Source organism: Musca domestica, unplaced genomic scaffold (genome assembly GCF_030504385.1).
Source record: "Musca domestica strain aabys unplaced genomic scaffold, Musca_domestica.polishedcontigs.V.1.1 48, whole genome shotgun sequence".
Lineage (NCBI taxonomy): Eukaryota > Metazoa > Arthropoda > Insecta > Diptera > Muscidae > Musca > Musca domestica.
Window position 1 is genome coordinate 3,726,624 of NW_026712340.1, and position 21,215 is coordinate 3,747,838.

The 21,215-nt window shown below is 34.5% G+C and overlaps 1 protein-coding gene across 1 annotated transcript in view; it reads left to right on the forward strand.

Moving 5' to 3' along the window:
* The window catches only part of LOC101894580 (uncharacterized), a 41,868-nt gene extending 25,555 nt beyond the window's left edge, over positions 1-16,313 (forward strand). Inside the window, exons 21-22 of the mRNA XM_011292490.3 lie at positions 1,045-1,170; positions 15,686-16,313. Coding sequence (XP_011290792.2) covers positions 1,045-1,170; positions 15,686-15,761 — 202 coding nt within the window. The 3' untranslated portion in view covers positions 15,762-16,313. The remainder of the gene's footprint in view (positions 1-1,044; positions 1,171-15,685) is intronic.
* The last annotated feature ends 4,902 nt before the right edge of the window (positions 16,314-21,215 follow it).

Genomic DNA, 21,215 nt, shown 5'->3' on the forward strand with positions numbered 1-21,215 from the left:
TATACTACGAGGATTGTTATCTATTGGAAGTCTTAAATGCCAAATTAGAAAAAAATGCATGGGTAAATGTGACAAGGATTACCAAAATACCGAATATCAGTGGGTACCATTATATAACGGTTATAGGAAAACATGGACCAAGATATTCAGATGTTCTGCCACTGGAGTGAAAACCCATTAAGATCTACAAATACCAAGACTAATCCCTGGATAATATGAAAAAAAAAAAACTTAAAAATCCCGAATATCGGGAGGTACCGTTATATGGAGGCTATACGAAAACGTGGACCTATATATACTATGTTCCGCCACTCGAGCTAGAACCCATTATGACCTACAAATACCAATTTCTAGGCAAATCCGTGGGAAAATGTAGCAAAAATCATGAAAATATCGAATATCTGGAGGTACAGTTATATGGGGGCTATACGAAAATATGGGTTTATACATTTCCAATTTTTAGATAAATCCATGTGGCGAAAATCATCAAAATACCGTATATCAGAAGGAAAACGTGGACCGATATATTTCATTTCCAATAGGCACAATACAAATTATTCTGCTAAATTGTTAAGCTCTACGTCAAATAAAGTGGGCTGTATCGTGATTTCAACAGACAGGCAGACGGACATTTCTAAATCGACTTAGAATTTTATGCTGATTATGAATACATTCATGAAAATATTTAGGGATGTTACAGCTTTTCAAGGTGGAGGGAATAAAAATATTCTCATTCTAAGGTTTTAGAAGGTTATCATTCCGAAAATTCAAAAAATATAAAACAGATAACCTTATGAATTCGAAGTTATGGTAAGATATAAAAAATTATTTCTTACAAACATCGTCTATAAATATTTTATCCCACTGCCATATCGCATATATCAATGTCATTGAGATTTTAGGCAAAAGTTTTTAGAGCAACCTTATAACTCACATCCCAATTTTCATGATATATGTCATTTTTCCCGAGCTTTATTTTAATTCCTATTCTTTAAAATTGTATCCTCTAAAAATAATGCAAATTTATTTATTAACTCTTTCCAGAAATTTAGCACGAATGTGTCAGCTGCCCGTGATAAATCCAATGCGTAATGCCAATTTAGGACCCAATCAATTCGAAGATCCCAGTGAGCCCATCTATACCGATCCATCGCTATTCGAACGTTCCAGGTTTGTATGCCATAGCACAACAGCAACAACAGCGGCACAAATCAATGCAAATACTCGTACACATGAAAATGCTCAGCTAAATAAGCGAATAGATTTAGCTTAGAACACAGAGAACAACAATCAAACACACACAAATATAAAACAGAAGTAAGCCAAAACAAAACGAAATCGGGAAGAGGAGCCAAAAAAAACAAAACAAAAAATAAAAACCCCCAAAACAATAAAAAACTCTATTATATGAATGAATGAAAATCAACACCAAAGAGAAAAGGTCAGATTTCACAATAAAATATTAAATTTTATATATTTTTTAACAAAAACACACATACTTATACATACTGACAAACATACTAACATCGAAGAAATTCGTACATATAATATTCCGCTTTCTATTAATCGCCTTGGCATGCAGCGTTTTTTTGTACCCCCACTCACAATGGATGGCAATTGCACATTTTCGCTTTGTCGCAGCGACCATCACGTCCACCCAAAATTTGACATTGCATCGAACACCAATCGCCGGATTTGTCGCATAAATTGGCCAATACTTGTTGTGTCATAACTATGTGAAAAATGCCCACAACCGTGGTAGCGGGGGTGAAGAGACAGAAGGAAAAATATTAACCACGTCAATTGAAACCTTGGAAATTAAGTTATTGCGTTATTGTTGTTGTTGGTTTTTTTTTAAGAAATTCCAAAAACATTAAATAATGCCAAGAAAATTTCAATATTTTCTGTTCTTTGTATTTGTATTCTACTCACCCCCACCATACGATCCGGCAGACGGACCAGCGATATTGTGCAATTGAAAATTAGCTAACAAACTAATTATGATCAGTAGTTTAGTGAATAACTGCATGATTTGAAATTTATTATTATTTTTTTAATTAATTTGTTTATTTTTATGTGAGCAAAGATTTATTAAGAATGACAACCAACTTGACCGCGCTGTAGTATTGAAATGAATATAATCTTCTATTTCTCGACTCAACTTGATCAACTCGAATGTTATCAGTTGTGACTAATGTGAGACCGTTGAAGACATAGCACAGGGGGGACATTGTATTGCCTTTAAATGAAATAATTTGAAAAAAAAACAAGAAAAAACCAGTAAAGAAAGTTTTAAAGTCGGGCGGGGCCGACTTTGTGATACCCTACACCACTTTGCTAATTTAGTAGAGCTGCGAATAACAATGAAAAGTTTTTATGGGAGAATTCAAACATACACGCTTTGATTATAATCATAATTTAAAGTTCAAAGGACTAAACATGCCGAAGCATTTGTATCTTTTAAATTCGGACTTGTATTGCCCATTTGATGCACAATTAATTTGAAATCGGATAAAAATATCCAAATCGGAACCGATCTCGATAAAATTTGGAAAATATATTTTTGAGCTGTATTTGATATATTTCCCTGAATATCGTTGTTACGGAGTTCATATTACGGCTGTGGGTAACAAATATGACAAATCGGATGAACAATATATATGGGAGCTATAGCTATATCTGAACCGATCTTCACCAAATTTGACATACTAGCTTCTAGACTCAATTCGGTCGTAAGTGCCGAATTCCATCCAATTTGGGCAAATATTAGACGTTTGGTGCACAATCAAAGGTGAATCGGACGAATTTATATATGGGAGTTATATCCAAATCTGAACCGATCTCGATAAAATTTAGCAAATGTATTTCTGAGCTGTATTTGATACATTTCCCCAAATATTGTTCTTACAGAGTGCATATTACGGCTGCGGAGGACAAAATTAACAAATCGGATGAACAATATATATGGGAGCTATAGCTATATCTGAACTGATTTCGATCAAATTTGGCACACTTATTTTGAGGCATAATTTGGTTGTATGTGCAAAATTCCATAATATTCGGACTTATATTACACCTTTGGTGCACAATAAAAGGCAAATCGGACGAAGATATATATGGGAGCTATATCTAAATTTTGACCGATTATCTCCAATTTCAATAGGGTTCGTCCTTGGGCCAGACAAATGATTTATGCAAAATTTCATCTGGATGGGACAATAAATGCGAACTGTACTTTGTTTACAAAAATACATGGACAGAATCTATGCAGATCATCAAAAGGAACTATGGGTCTATCTCGTTTCCTTTTGCCTGTTACAAACAAATGCACAAAGACATAATACCCTGACCACCTTGTGGTGTAGAGTATAAAAAGCCGAAAGTTCGGCACGGCCGAAATTTGAATACCCTCCACCATTTGGAACTAATTTGGAAATTTCAAAAAAAAAATCAGTTAAAAATTCTGTTAAAATATTACAAATACCGAATATAGCCGTTATATTAGGGTCCATACGAAGACGTGGATCTGCATAGGCAATTTTTGTCATAAGCCATTACATTACAATATTCAAATGCGAATATTGAGAACAAAAATCCGGTGAATAATGTAGCTAACATCATCAAAATACCGAATATAGGGAGGTACCGTTGCTATACGAAGACCTGGTCCTGCATGGACAATTTTCTGTCATAGGATGTAGTGCCCATTAGAAACTTCATACGAAATTTCAAAAATTTTCGGTAAATATTGTACCTAAAATAGTCAAAATACCGAATAATATCGAGGAGGTACTGATATATAGGGCCTATACGAAGACGTAGACCTGAAAAGACAATTTTCTGGCATAGACTGTAGTTCCCATTACGAACTTTAAATACGAAATTTGAATCAACTCTGGTGAATAATGCCCCTAAAATCATCAAAATATCGAATATCGGGGGGTACCGTTGTATGTGGACTATACGGTATAGTGGACCTATAAAGACATTTCTCTTCCAGTCGGTAAAGTGCTGAGAGAGAACTTCTAGTATGGATTTTTAGACAATTCCATTGAAAAATGTAGCTTAAATCATCAAAATACCGAATATAGGGAGGTACCGTTATATGGAGGTATGCGATATCGTGGACCTATATAGACATTTCTCTTCCAGGGAGTAAAGTGCTTAAAAAGAACTTCAAGTATGGATTTTCAGAAAATTTCATTGAAAAATTTGATTACAATCACCCGAATATCGGGGGGACCGTTATATGGGGGCTATATGATATTGTGAACCTATATAGCCCATCTTCGAACTGCGATCTGCCTGCATAAAATAAAAGCCTCTTATCTAATTAGCCTATCTTTATTCTTTTATTCTAGCGGGAATACAACAGACGGCAGAAGGACGGGTGGACAGGACAACATCGTCTTAGAATTTTACGCTGATCCAGAATATATACAGGGTTAGATAAAAAAAACTGCAACAAAGTCAAACGCCATAACTTTTACATTTTTTTCGGAAGTAGCATCAAATTTTAGAATTAGTTTAGATTTGTTCGAATTGGTCACCTTTGGCACGAATTATGGCCTTCAAATGGCCAATAAAACCGTCACACGCTGCACGAATGTTGCTCTGCGATATTTTGGCCTATTTCCGGCTTACCTGAGGTGATCGACACTTTGGTATTTTTTAGTGCCCACCTTGTTTTCCAAACTACTCCAGACACAATAGTCCAACGGATTGGTATTCGGAGATTTTGGTGGACATTGTGCGCTGGAAATGAAGTGAAGTCCTTTTTTGTAACCATTCTTGGGTGGCGTGTACTGAGTGCGATGGCGCTGAGTCCTGTTGGAATGTCCAAGGTCTGCGGCCAAAATGTTTGCGTTCCCAAGGCTTTAATACACCCTCCAGAATATTTTCGATATAATAATCGGCATTTATTCTGATGCCACGGTCGAATAATACGAGCGGAGAGCGACCATCGGCTATTATGGCGGCCCACACCATCACCATGGCCGGCGCTTTAGTTCTGGTGGCCAACCGAAGGTGCACATTTTCAGCTGACCTCTTTGGCAAGAAAACACGATCATTTTGTTTATTTACAGACTATACTTTCTCATCGGAGAAAACCAAATTCGGCAGTTCACCACTTTCGGCCAAGCGAAGCAACTCTTTAGCTCTTTTGAGTCTATTTTCTTTCCCTTTGTAAGTTCTTGCACTTTTGGGAATTTCAATGGCTTTACCCCGAGCTCATTTTGCAATATTTGCCGATTGGAATATTGCGATGTGTTCAGCTCACGAACCATTTTTCGGCCACTGCGACGCGGGTTTCGATCAAGTCGCTTCTTTACTTTTCGCAGTATTTCTGCTGATGTAGCTGTTTTCCTCCGTCCACTTCCTTGACCGCGCACAGTAATGGGCGATGGTACGAGACACAAAAGATTTATCCACATTTAAATGCTAGAGTGCTCTAAGGATAGCCACTGATGGTTTTCCAGCCAAATATAAAGAAATCACACTATCACGCTTGAATTTCATTGCGAATAACTTTTTTTCTGTTTGTAAACAATATAATGAGCTGTCACTGGAATAAATTCACCAGCTGTCGGACGAGTGGCTTAGAAATGACAGCAGTCTGAAGTTGAATGCAGTTTTTTCATCTCACCCTATATATACCCAAAATCAACTTATCCCAAGGAATCTTAGTTCGAAAATTTTTGCTTTACTTTGCGATAAAAATAATTTCATAAATTAAAATTTCAAAGAATATAATTTACTTCATAGGAAGAGAAAGGATTATCATTTAAAAATCCTTATAACAGAGTTAGATCGGGTGTGAAAATGGCCAACATCGGCCCACACCTTCCAGTACCTACCCAAACAAATGATTAACATTTGGCATATCTTTTTTTCCGACACTGAAACTTTTTTTCGACACCAAGCGCTGAAAGTAAAACATATTTTGTGGTAGGTATCTTTTCGAATCTCAAGACTACCTTCAACTTCGTAATGAATCGTTGGTAGTCGTGGTGTTTTCCAACGCCTCACATGAACTTCGATTATTAGTTGCTATCAATCGTAGATGTGTGTCAGTGGGCCAATTGATTTCAAACCGCCATCTCTTTGGCTAGATGCTACTACATTGCCCCGATAAATATTTTGCATTTTGATATAAAAAAAAAAGAATTTAAGTCTGACCGAGTTATCTACAATCAGTACAATTTGAATATTGAAAAAATAAAATTTAAAGATTAGAGGAACAGCATCGACGAGTTTCTCACTAAAAATTCAGAAAAAAATGATTTTCCCAACTTTTCGATGGCATCACATAGAACGTGTTAAAAATCTTGATAAGCAGTTATGCATAAGTAACAACAAAATGCGGAAATCTTAAGCGAATGGTTTGCTGTTTTCTTCAGCGTGATGATGATGTCGCATCTTGAAGTCAATGTTGAACAACGCAGTTATTCATCGACAGCTTAAGAAATTTCTTAAAGATGCTTTGATACCATTTGCAATTTACAAGTGAGCTGAAATGGTCGAACTTATTAACGTTACCGAGATGCATATAATTGCCGTTTCGAAAATAATATACCAAGAGAAGCGGCGCATTGCCAAGGGTTGACTTCAAGTATTTATTTAATTATCGTTTCCGATAATTAATCAATTAATTACTGTACAATATTTGTATACCCTACACCACAAGGTGGTCAGGGTATTATGTCTTTGTGCATTTGTTTGTAACAGGCAAAAGGAAACGAGATAGACCCATAGTTCCTTTTGATGATCTGCATAGAATCACTTTCTGAGTTGATTTATGCATGTCAGTCCGTCTGTCCGTCCGTCTGTCTGTCCATGTATTCTTGTGAACAAAATGCAGGTCGCATTTATTATCCGATTGAGATGAAATTTTCCAAACAACATTTGTTTGGCCCAAGGACGAACTCTATTGAAATTGGAGATAATCGGTAAAAATTTAGATATAGCTCCCATATATGTCTTCGTCCGATTTGCCTTTTATTGTGCACCAAACGTGTAATATCAGCCCGAATAGTATGGAATTTTGCGCATGCAACCAAATTAGCATGCCAAATTTGATGGAAATCGGTTCAGATATAGCTATAGCTCCCATATATATTGTTCATCCGATTTGTTATTTTTGTCCTCCGCAGCCGTAATATGCACTCTGTAACAACAATATTTGGGGAAATATATCAAATGCAGCTCAGAAATATCTTTGCTAAATTTTATCGAGATCGGTTCAGATTTGGATATAGCTCCCATATATATCTTTATCTGATTTCAAATTAATTTTGCACCAAATGGGCAATACAAGTCCGAATTTAAAAGATACAAATGCTTCGGCATATTTAGTTCTTTGAATTTTAAATTATAATTATAATCATAGGGTGTATGATTGAATTCTCCCATAAAAACTTTTAATTGTTATGTGGAGCTCAACTAAATTAGCAAAGTGGTGTAGGGTGTCATAAAATCGGCCCGCCCGACTTTAGGACTTTCTTTACTGGTTTTTCTAAATTTTCTAAATGTTTTTCCAAGCAACATTTATACGAATATTTTCTACAAATATAATATAAATATAGATTTTTTTCCTTGGTGACTTATATATGAATATGTTTTTATACACTACATAAGGTATTATGTCTTTGTGCATCAAATGTGAAGCAAGAACAACCAGTTTGGTGAAAATCGGTTCAGATATAGATATAGCTCCCATATATATGTTTCATCCTCACATGCGTAGTATGCACTCCCCAACAATGATCATTGGTGCCAGATATCAGATACATCCCAGAAATACCTCTGTTAAACTTTATGGATATCAGATTTAGTTCAGATTTGGATATAGCTCCCATATATATCTTTATTAGATTTCAGGTTTATTGTGTACCAAATGGCTAATATAAGCCCAAATGAACTCAATTTTGGCACATCCGACGAAATTCAGCCCAAAAGCAAGTACTTCAATTTTTTGTTGGAAATCGGTTCAGATATAGCTGTAGCTGCCCTAAACATGCGTAATTTGCACTCCACACTCAGAAGCTGTAACTATACAATGATCTTTGGTACCAGATATCAGATACAGCTCAAAACTAAGTGTCTAAACTGCTATCAAGATAGTTTCAAATTTAGATATATCTTCAACCGATTTCGGGTTAATTATGCACCAAATGACCAATATAGGTCAAAATGACATGAATTTTGGCACTTCCGACCAAATTCAGTTCAGAAGCAAGAATATCAAATTTGGTGAAAATCATTTCAGATAATGCTATAGCTCCCATATATATGTTTTATCCGATTTGTGTTTAAGTTCATCACATGCGTACAATGCACTCCACAAGAATGATATTTGGTACCAGATAATTTATAGAGATTAAAAATACCTGTTAAATTTTAATGAGATCGCTTCAGATCAGGATATAACTCCCATATATATGTTTACCTATATCAGATTCATTGTGCACCAAATAGCTAATATCAGCCCAAATGACTAAATTCATCCTAGGAATAAGAACTTCAAATTTGGTGAAAATTGGTTCAGATACACAGGGTGAGATAAAAAAAACCGCAACAAAGTCAAAAGCCATAACTTTTACATTTTTTTTTTTAATTTTATTAAATGAAAGCAAAAAATTTCGGAAATAGCATCAAATTTTGGAATAAGTTTATATCTGTTCGAATTGGTCACCTTTGGCACGAATTATGGCCTTCAAATGGCCAATGAAACCATAACTTTTACATTTTTATACCCTCCACCTTGGAAAGGAGGGTATATTAACTTTGTCATTCCGTTTGTAACATCCTTAAATATTCGTCGTAGACCCCATAAAGTATATATATTCATAATCAGCATAAAATTCTAAGTCGATTTAACGATGTCCGTCTGTCTGTCCGTCTGTCTGTCTGTCCGTCTGTCTGTCTGTTGAAAACACGATACAGCCCACATTATTTGACGTAGAGCGCCAAAATTTAGCAGAGCAATTGGTATTGTGTCTAGGATGGTTGGTATTGAAAATAAGATATATCGGTCCACGTTCTCGTATAGTCCCCATATAACGGTACCTCCCGATATTCGGTATTTTGATGATTTATGCCACATTATTTAACGGATTTGTCTGAAAATTTGTATTTGTAGGTCATAACGGGTCCCTGTATGTGTGGCAAAACATAGCATGTATAGGTCCACGTTTTGGTATAGCCTTCATATAATGGTACCTCCCGATATTTGATATTTTGATTATTTTTGCCACAGTTTTTAACGGATTTGTCTAAAAATTGGTATTTGTTGGTCATAATGAGTTCCAGCTCCGGTGGCGAAACATTGCATGTATGGGTCCATGATTTGGTATAGCCCCCATATAACGGTACCTCCCGATATTCGGTATTTTGATGGTTTTTGCAACATTTTTTCACTGATTTGTGTAAAAATTGGTATTTGTGAGTCATAATGGGTCCTAGTTCGTGTGGCGAAACATTGTATGTATAGGTCCACGTTTTGGTATAGTCCCCATATAACGGTAGCTCCCAATATTCGGTATTTTATTAATTTTTACTGATTTTTTCACGAATTTCACTGAAAATTTGGTAGTTGTAGATCATAATGGGTCCCAGTTCGTGTGGCGAGTCATTGTAATTATAGGTCCACGTTTTGGTATAGCCCCCATATAACGGTACCTCCCGATATTCGGTAATTTGATGATTTTTGCCCCTTTTTTTCACGTATTTGTCTGAAAATTGGTATTTGTAGGTCATAATGGGTTCTAGCTCCGTTGGCGGAACCTTGCATGTGTAGGTCCACGATTAGGTAGAGCCCACATATAACGGTACCTCCCGATATTCGGCATTTTAATGGTTTTTGCCACATTTCTTCTCATGTTTCCTTTACCCTAAGGTGGAGGGTATTAAAAGTTTGGCCCGGCAGAACTTAATGTTTTTTTACTTGTTTTTTTTTTTTTATTTTATTGAATGAAAGCAAAAAAATTCGGAAATAGCATCAAATTTTAGAATAAGTTTATATCTGTTCGAATTGGTCACCTTTGGCACGAATTATGGCCTTCAAATGGCCAATGAAACCGTCACACGCTGCCCGAATGTTGCTCTGCGATATTTTGGCCCATTCCCAGCGAAGCGCTTGCTTAAGGTGATCGACACCTTGGTATTTTGTTGTGCCAACCTTGCTTTCCAAAATACTCCAGACACAATAGTTCAACAGATTGGTATCCGGAGATTTTGGTGGCCATTGTGCGCTGGAAATCTCATTTTGTAACCATTCTTGGGTGGCGCGTGCTGAGTGCGATGGTGCTTAGTCCTGTTGGAATGTCCACTGTCTGCGGCCAAAATATGTACGTGCCCAAGGCTTTAATACACCCTCCAGAATATTTTCGCGATAATATTCGGCATTTTTTCTGATGCCACGGTCGATGAATACGAGCGGAGTGCGACCATCGGCTTTTATGGTGGCCCACACCATCACCATGGCCGGCGCTTGAGTTCTGGTCACCAACCGAAGGTGCACATTTTCAGCTGACCTCTTTGGCAAGTAAACACGATTATGTTGTTTGTTTACAAACCGACAACGGGACAACGAATGTTTTCTCATCGGAGAAAACCAAATTCGGCAGTTCACCACTTTCGGACAAACGAAGCAACGCTTTAGCTCTTTTGAGTCTATTTTCTTTCTGATGCGGTGTTAGTTCTTGCACTGTCATTTTTCAATATTTGCCGAATGGAATATTGCGATATGTTCAGCTCACGAGCCATTTTTCGGCCACTGCGGCGCGGGTTTCGATCAAGTCGCTTCTTTACTTTGCGAACCATTTCTGCTGATGTTGCTGTTTTCTTCCGTCTACTTCCTTGACGTCGAGCTATGCTAGAGGGCTCTAACGATAGCCACTTGTGGTTCTCCAGTCAAATATAAAGAAATCACGCATGAATTCCATCACGAATAAGTTTTTTCTGGAAAATTCTCACCAAAGTGCTTTTGTACGCTTGTAAACAATATAATGAGCTTTCACTGGAATAATTTTAATAGCTGTCGGACGAGTGGCTTTGAAATGAAAGCAGTCTGAAGTTGGTTGCAGTTTTTTCATCTCACCCTGTATTTAGTACTCTAATGCCATAAATATGTTTCATAGTTGGTATGATCTACTTCACATAAATTCCCAATATAAACTTTTCTTGTTACGGGAGCTCTACTAAATATGCATAGTGGTGTAGGGTATGATATTTTCGGCCCCGCCCGACTTTTATTTACTTGTAAATATATGTGAATTTCTGGTGTTTATGTAAGATGTCGAAATTTTTCCAAATTTATTTTATAAATATTTTGATTTGCTAAAATTCCGCTTAAAGGGAGTTTTTAACCATATTTTTTCTTGAGGGTTAAAAATGTCTACCAAAATAATCCTCGTGTTCTGCAATATTGCCGAAGGCACTATATGCATAAAATCAACGGATTCTAAGTAATCTCAATGCGAAATTTTTAAAAAAAAAATTGGAAAAGGGGAGACTGGCTTCCTGTATTTAGGTTACTTTGCGATGTAAACTTTCAAAACGCCGATACAAATGTCTTCCACTACTTTCATAATCTTCTAGATTTCCCTGTAATATTTTTTTCTGCACAGCGTTATCAATCAGACCTTATTATACTGGATATAGATATTTGATTTAAAAAATTTTGATCAACTATAATCTATATCTCTTCTTTACACAAGAAATAAATTGGTGACTCTCTATAGTAGTTCGTTGTTATGTGGAGTATGGTTACAATGCTCCGGTGGCAAATATCACAAATCACAAAAAATTGAAATCTGATATGCCACTGCTCTTTGTGAACACTTTTTTTTATTAAACAAAATACGTCACAAAAAACATGGGAAACCCCATAGCTCGTTAATACCTTACTCAGCTATCAATTGATATGAAATAATTCGTGATGTTGTTTTTTTGCTGAAATTGGCAACAAAAAATCATAATTCCCAAAACTAGACTCAAACTAAGATAAAAATTAATTTTGTATATGAAGACATTATTTAAAAAAAATTTACAAGAAAATTGATTAACAGCATTTCGTCAAGTTGCTGGCAGACGTGACCCAAATCGTGATAAGATGTTTCTAATATTTCCAAAAATAGTTGTCTAATGAATGTAATTCATTTGAAATACATTATGAATTGCAAAAAAATTATAGAAGAATAAAAATCTCCAAACGAAAAAACAGAGAACAGCATTGATAAACTCATTCAGAAGCTGTAACTATACATTATAAATTATGATATTTGCAAACAAAAAAGAGAAGAGTTCCCGCTCATCTTCATTTGTTTTTCTACGAAGTCAATCTGCCGAGCGTTTACCAGCCACTGGTATCAGAAAAGAAGCTCAGCACAATTTTAAGCACCTGATATTATTGTTGTTGCAAATCTGCATTGAAGCTCGGTGAAATAAATTTCCGCATTCATGACTCAAAATTGTGTTAACCAAGAGAGAGTGATGAGACGAGTTTTACTTTTTAATGAACTTCTCATATTACGATTTGAAGAATCCCAAAAAAAAAAAACAGTGACTGCATTCTTATCAAATTAGAAAGAAAGCTGAAAGTGTGAACATATAAATATATATATGTGTTTTCGATGAAAATTTATAATTAAAAAAATACCGAAATTGAAGAGAGTCACATATGAAAAGATAATGTAATACTTAAATTCCTATGTATGACATGTCTTAGGGCTATAAAACATTCAATAGTTGTTCTATGGATTAAAGATTTTTAATATGTCTCCCACGGATAGAAAATCTCCAAGAGGTCTCCTAATGGTAGAAGACATTTAATATCGATATAAGACATTTAACAGATCTATTAATATAAGGCCTTCAAGTGACAATCTATTTATAGAGGACATCTTATAGGTCTAACATAGATGAACAATTCTTAACAATTAATTTATAAACAGCCTCCTAAGGATCTCTTAACAAGGCTCCAATGGATAGAAGACCTTTAACAGGTCTCTTTGGCATAGATGAAACTCAATAGGTATCCTATCGATAAAACACCCTCAGCAGATCCCATATGGATTTTACAGGTCTCCTGTGGATATACTATCTTAAACTTGTCTAATATGGATTAAATACCTTTGACACACTAAAATACTCTTTACGAGTCTTCTGCGAATGAAAGACATTTTGCAGGTCTTCAATGAGAGCCCTCAAGATGGCTTCCCCACAGACATTATATTAATAGAAACTTCTTCAAGTCTTCTTAAATATAAAAACTTGTTCAGTTCTAAAGGTACAAAGTAAATTGTAATTGTTATCAGGCAATCGATATTAGTTAAAATCTAAATGTTTGTAAAACCTATTTTTTACATCGACTACTTCCTCCCCTTTATATGAGATAGTTGTACACATTTAAGAAAAGTAAAGAAAGTAAAGAAAGTCTTAAAGTCGGGCGGGGCCGACTTTATGATACCCTACACCACTTTGCTAATTAAGTAGAGCTCCACATAACAATTAAAAGTTTGTATGGGAGAATTCAATCATACACGCTATGATTATAATTATAATTTAAAGTTCAAAGAACTAAATATGCCAAAGCATTTGTATCTTTTAAATTCGGAATTGTATTGCCCATTTGGTGCACAATTAATTTGAAATCGGATAAAGATTTATATGGGAGCTATATCCAAATCTGAACCGATCTCGACAAAATTTGGCAAAGATATTTCTGAGCTGTGTTTGATATATTTCCCTGAATATCGTTGTTACGGAGTGCATATTACTGCTGTGGGTAACAAATATAACAAATCGGATGAACAGTATATATGGGAGCTATAGCTATATTCGAACCGAATTTGACATACTAACTTCTAGACTCAATTCGGTCGTAAGTGCTAAATTTCATCCCATTTGGGCAAATATTAGATGTTTGGTGCACAATCAAAGGTAAATCGGACGAAGTTATATATGGGAGCTATATCCAAATCTGAACCGATCTCGATAAAATTTAGCAAATGTATTTCTGAACTGTATTTGATATATTTCCCCAAATATTTGTTGTTGCATAGTGCATATTACGACGGCGGTGGACAAAAATAACAAATCGGATGAACAATATATATGGGAGCTATAGCTATATCTGAACCGATTTCGATCAAATTTGGCATACATATTTTCAGGCCTTTGGGTGCATATGCAAAATTCCATACAATACGGGCTGATATTACACGTTTGGTGCACAATAAAAGGCAAATCGGACGAAGATATATATGGGAGCTATATCTAAATTTTGACCGATTATCTCCAATTTCAATAGGGTTCGTCCTTGGGCCAAACAAATGATTTGTGCAAAATTTCATCTGGATCGGGTAATAAATGCGACCTGTACTTTGTTTACAAAAATACATGGACAGACGGACGGACGGACATGCATAAATCGACTCTGAAAGTGATTCTATGAAGATCTTTCCTTCTCAAAGATATAATACCACTAAAGGGAATATTTTGGTCAAAAATTTCCTTTCAACGGGATCGTAGCAATGAAGAAGACTTCAAGAGTCTAAATTGTACATAAACGACAGGAAAAATCGTACTTTTTGTGAGTTTAACCAAAAATCTCCAACAAATAATAATTTTAGAGGGATGGCGTAAAATACCAAAATACTTTTCACCTTTTCAAGTTAGTCCAATATTCCAATATTTGGATCCATGTTCCCAAAAAAAACCCGAAAACATTCCCTAATGTTTATACCCCCCATCATAATATGGAGGATATATTAAGTTTGTCATTCCGTTCCGTGTACCATCACGAAATATGCATTTTAGACCCCACAACCTATATATATTCTTGATCAGGATAAAATTCTATATCGATTTTGCGACATCCGTCCGTCTGTCTGTCTGTGTGTCCGTCTGTGGAAATAACTCTAGCTTTCGAACGAATGGAAGTAGGTTGATAAAATTTTACTCAAATACGTGTTTTGGTCTGCCGGACTTTTGGTATTGAAAAAAGGGATCCATAGGTCAAAGTTTAGGTACAGCCCCATATAACAGTACCTCCCTATGTTCAGTATTTTGATGATTTTAGCGACATTATTCACCGGAATTGTTTCAAATTTCGTAATGAATGTTGAAAATGGGTACTACAGTCTGTGACAGAAAATTGTCTATGCTGGTTCAGGTCTTCGTGTAGCCCTTTTATAACGGGCTCTCCCTTTGTTCTGTATTTTTATGATATTAGCGACATTATATGAATTTGATTTTTTTCCAAATTTAGATGCAACAAAAATGCATATTTTCCGCTTTTTGTGGGGTTTCCCCAATATAGTAATTTTGTGAAAAAAAGTAAAATAAACAAAAGCAATTGTTGAATGTTTAAAAGTATATTTGACACTATGAGACTTCGGTACAGAGTTGCATTTTCTATGTTTCTTCTAAGTTGAGCAACCTTTCTTTTTGAGCCATGATTATAACAATCTTCTTCAAACTATTAATATCAAAATAATAATCTAATAATATTAACAAATTGTATATACGAAAAGTTTACCTAGATTTCCTATGAGTTCTGTAACTATTAAAATCTTTGCGAAAGAAATAACCATAAAATGCACTTCCAGTAATACATATTTTTTTTTAATTTTAAACAACATTATTAATAATCTTATTTATATTTAATTTTTAATATCAGATCCCTGCGCAGTCTCAATGTGGACGGTGGCGAAGGAGGCGACAACAATCACACCGAACAACATCATCAAGCTTAAATGTAATTCTCCGATTTGTGCATTTCTTCGAAAACCCATGGACTTTTTTAATTTTTTACTCTTTTTTTTAATATGATGAACCCAAACCAAAATAATGATAATAATGAAAATATTATACATAAATAATTCAACAAAATAATAATGATAATAATAATAAAATGTCTCAAACTCAATAGAATTTATTTTTTTGTAACTGCCTTTAATTTGCAAATTTTATATAACTAATTTCTTTATGCATTTCGTGTTCATTCCTTTAGCAATATTATTTGGTAAGCAGAAATTAAAAAAAAATAAAAGCTCATACAGTTTAAATCTGTGATTATAAACACCAAAAAAAAATGCAAAATAATTTTTTGTAATTAAAATCACAAAAAAGCATAGAAAGACCAAAAAATAACGTATTTTCTATATATAAAACTAATAATCGAAAATAAACAATACATACCAAATAGAAGCTGCAATACACAAGAGCAAATTGTAATAATTAAAATCAGTTTATTAATTAAATAATTTAGAAACATAAGTTTAAGTTTAACAATGGACACACTAACAATTTCCGAAATAAATATAAACAAAAAATATATATGAAAATAGAATTTTATATACATAAGCAACATTGTTTTTATTGGAAACATGCATCTAGGTATACTAGCAAACTCCCGCTATTTCGTCAGCGAAAAGACCACCATAAGATTTTAGATTCGTTCCAACATTTGTGTATCACAACCATACATAGTATGGAGGGTATATTAAGTTCGGCATTCCGTTTGTAACTCATCGAAATAATCATTTTAGACCCAACAAAGTATATATATTCTTGATCAGCGTAAAAGTCTAAGACGATTTGACCCTGTCCGTCCGTCTTTCCGTCTGTTGTAATCACGTTACAGTCAAAACGAATTAAGATAGAAAAATAAAATTTTGCACAGATCTCTCTTTTGTCTGTAGGCAGGTCAAGATCGAAGATGGGCTATATCGGTCCACGATTTCGTATAGTCCCCATATAACGGTACCCTCGATATCCGGTATTTTGATGATTTTAGCCACATTTTTCAACGGAATTGTCTGAAATTCTACACAAGGGGTTCTTTGTGAACACTTCACCCCCTGATAGAGAATTCTCTATATAGGTCCACGATATCGTATATCCCCCATATAAGTGTCACCCCCCCCCCCCCCCCCCCCCCCATATTCGTTATTTTGATGATTTGACTAACAGAATGTGACTAACATTCTTAAACGGAATTCTCTGAAATTCTACACAAGGACTTCTTTGTGAGTACTTTACCCCTAGACGTAGATTTGTCTATATAGGTCAACAATATCGTATATCCCCCATATATAGGCACATTCCGATATTAGGTATTTTGAAGATTTTAACAGAATTTTTAAATAGATTTTATTTTATTTTATTATTATTAATATTTTTTTTTTTTTTTTTTTTGAAAACGTCCTAATTCGTTCCAAAAGGTGCTTTTTTACTTGTTTGAACTCAAATTGTACAGTTTGTTTAGTTTGACAACATTTTTGGAAATTTTAGGAAATTGTTTACGTTTTACACAAAAAATCTTCAAAATATTTTTTTTGAAATTCACCGAGGAGGATATTGGTAAAACCATTGCACAATGGACACACATCCAATTTTACTCTCTAAAACTATTTCAACGTCCCAAACCCTAGAAACCAACAGTCACATTCATATTATGTTTTATCCCTTCATCCAATTTCCAATTTAGTACCATTTAGTACTTTTCAAACAAATGTCGTAAGAATTTTCAAAACAATCTCCACATCTTAATCAGAGACACCAACAGTGACATCTATATCAAATTTTAGGATTCCAGCTCTATCTCTTCCCCCAATGCCTCAACATAAAATTTCGGGATTCCAGCTCTAATACCAAATTTATTAACATTTAGTACTTTTCGAATAATTTTATTACTCATTTGCAAAACAAAACATTTCCTACAATTATAGCACATAACTAACTCCTAACTCAACTCCAGATACTAACAGAGAGCCCTATCCATTTATCCAATATCAAATTTAAAACTATTTAGTACTTTTCGTACAATTATAGTACTCCGTTCCAAGAACGACGCCAACAATCTCAATCCCAGAAACCAACAGAGATCTCAGTACCAAATTTCGGAATTCCAATTCCTTTACCAAATACCTAATTTAAATTTAGTACCACTTAGTACTTTTCGAAGTATAATGGTACATACTTACAAAACCACCTCCACATCTTAACCACAGACGCCAACAGTGTCATTTATATCAAATTTCGCTATTCCAGCCCTTTCCCAACACTCAATTTAGTAGCAATTTGTACTTTTCGTTAATTTAATTACAATTATAGTAATCATTTTCCAAAAACACCTCCTTATATCAATTCCAAATACCAACATAGACCTCAATATCAAATTTCGGAATTCCACCTCTATCCCTTCACTCAATACGAAATTTAATACTTCATGGTTCTTTTCAAACAATTATAGTACATATTTCCAAGGCCACCTCCATATCTTAACGTGTCTGTGGTTAACAATGACATTTATATCAACTTTCAGGATTTCAGTACTATTTAGTTATTTTTGCACAGTTATTGTACACATTTCCAAAACCATATCCTTATCTAAATTCCAAATACCGACAGAGACCGTAGTATCAAATTTAAGGATTCAATTTATACCCATCACCCAATATCAAATTTAGTAACATTTAGTACTTTTCGAACAAAACTAGTACATATTTCCGAAACCACCTTAATATGTCCAGGCTATACATAAATAGCGTCCCTAATATCAAATTTTAGATTACAGGCATTATTTGTTTACCGAATACGAAATTGTTCCAAATATAGTACTATTTAGTACTTTTCGTGCCTTTGTAGCACACATTTTTAAAACTACCTCTGTATCACAAACCAACAACCAACAGGGTCCCCAATACAACATTTCAAAATTTCAAAGTGTTCCAAATTTAGTACCATTTAGTACAGTTTGAACACTTGGCACGCATTTCCAGAACCATTACATTTCAAGTTTTTAGCTCTATCCGCTCATATAATACCAAATGTGGCACAATGTTGTACTTTTCGTATACTTATAATGCGAAAACTCCATCATACACTCCACCAGTGACCCTCATTCAAAATGTAAGACTTCTAGCCGTTTTTTTAACGTTTGCCATTTAATACTTTTCGTACTCTTCTGGTACGAATTTCCACAAAACAAGCCTTATCTGACACCTTGGATCAAGAATGTCTTTGTGCATTTGTTTGTAACATGGCGAAATTTGTAATAAGCACTCCACAAGAATGATATTTGGTACCAGATATCTGATACAGCCCAGAAATACCTCAGCCAAATTTTACCATAATGGGTTCAGATTTGGATATAGCTCCCAATTTTACGTTTATTGTGCACCAGATGGTTAATATCAGTCCAAATCAAAAGAATCTTGGCACATACGACAGAATTTAGCCTAAATGCAAATATTTCAAAGTTGGTAAAAATCGGTTAAAAATTAGTTATAGCTCTTATATATATGTTTCATCCGATTTGGTGTTTAAGTCCCTTACATTCGTAATAAACACTTCACAACAATATCAGATATCGGATACAGCTCAGAAATACCTTTGGATATAGCTTCAGAAATACCTTTGGATATAGCTTCCATGACGATTATTGTGCCCTAAATATGTAATATCAGCCCAAATTGGAATGCTTTTTTCACATTCAACCGAATTTTTCCACTTGGCGGAACTCAGCTTAAATATATGTTTCTAATATAATCCTTCTGAAAGTGATATCATGCACTCTATAGCAATGTTATCTTGTATGAGAGGTATGAGTGTCTCCGTCAAATTTGGTGAAGACTAATTCAGAATTGGATATACCTCCCGCATATTAGTTCCCTATGAAACTGATACGCATTTTAATAAGGTTCATAGTTGGTATGATCAACTTAACATGAATTCCCACGATAACCTTTTTTACGGGAGCTCTACTAAATATATATAGTGGTGTGAGGTATCATATAGTCGGACCCGCCCAACTATTGACTTTTCTGGTTTTAAATGTAGTTATGTAACAAAAAAACATAAAGCCGAAAATTAGAAGAAAAACGAAAATTGCCAGTGTCGACAGACAAAAACAATAACTTTAAAAGTTTTCACAACTCCCTACTCCACACAGCAACAGTTGCTAACTTTTCATATTGAGGCCAAACTATTATCTCAAATGAGATAATATTCAGTCACCAAATTTCAGTCTGGTATTTCTTAAGATCTACTTACACACATAAATACGTCATACGTTTGCACATACTTTCGTCTGTACGCTTAAAATTCAGTTTCCCATCTTTTTTGTTCATATTATTTTCCGGAAGTATCCGGAAATAAAAAATCTACACCGGTATGTTTATCTTCCGCTAAATGTTGAAAAATCAGAATACGACACAAAATAAAATACGAAACAACAAAAAAAGAAGAGAAGAAGTAAAAAAGAATGAGCCCCACATAAAGACGCGTGGTGTTGCGATAATATTTGGCAACACATATTTTCAAGTTGTCACTCGATATGATTAAGAAATTCAATTCAAATTTGGAAAATTGTTGAAGTTGATCGAGGAAAAAAAGACTGACATTTATATATCTTCAAGGTCATAGAGATGACATCTGCTTAAGTTCGTAGACATATTCACGAGGAAAAAACTAAACATGCACAATTAAAAAAAACGTCTCTCTTTTCGATCGTGGAACGCAAAAAGTATTTTACTATATTCATGAGGGAGTTATGTTCGAATACACACGTACGATGAATAGTACAATTATTAAAAAAGTTAAATCTACTGCAGTAAAATATATTTAATAAATATATTAAATGATAATATGTGGAATTGTTCACATTTTCACTACAATGAGAGGAGAAATTTATTTTTACGTTCAATTTTAATGAATATCATCTATCAGTAACTAATATCCTGCTCTTAATTCAAATAGCGAAGAATGTCCTATCCATGAATGCGAGTATACAAAGCATATTTATTCCTTATCAGCATAAAATTCTAAGTGGATTTCCTTGGCAATTTCAGTTTAAATTGGAACTCGAATATTCTAAAATATTGACCTGAACTGGAAAAATTTTCCGTTACTAAAATATCAAATAATAGATACTTCGAAAAATTGGAAAATTTGAACAGAACCCTAAAATTCAGCTGGTTTGGTTAGAAATTGTGGGTTAAAACTTCAAACTACGGAAAATCAGAAAACATCGTTACATGGAAGTATTACCAAAACGTGAGCCAATAAAGGCTATTTACAATATCAATATAGCCCGTCCTTAATGTTCCATGTAGATTTTAACACACGGACGGGCAAGTGGGATAGACATCCTTAAAGTGATTTATAATTACATCATATAAAAGTAAAACTGAACAAAAATAAGT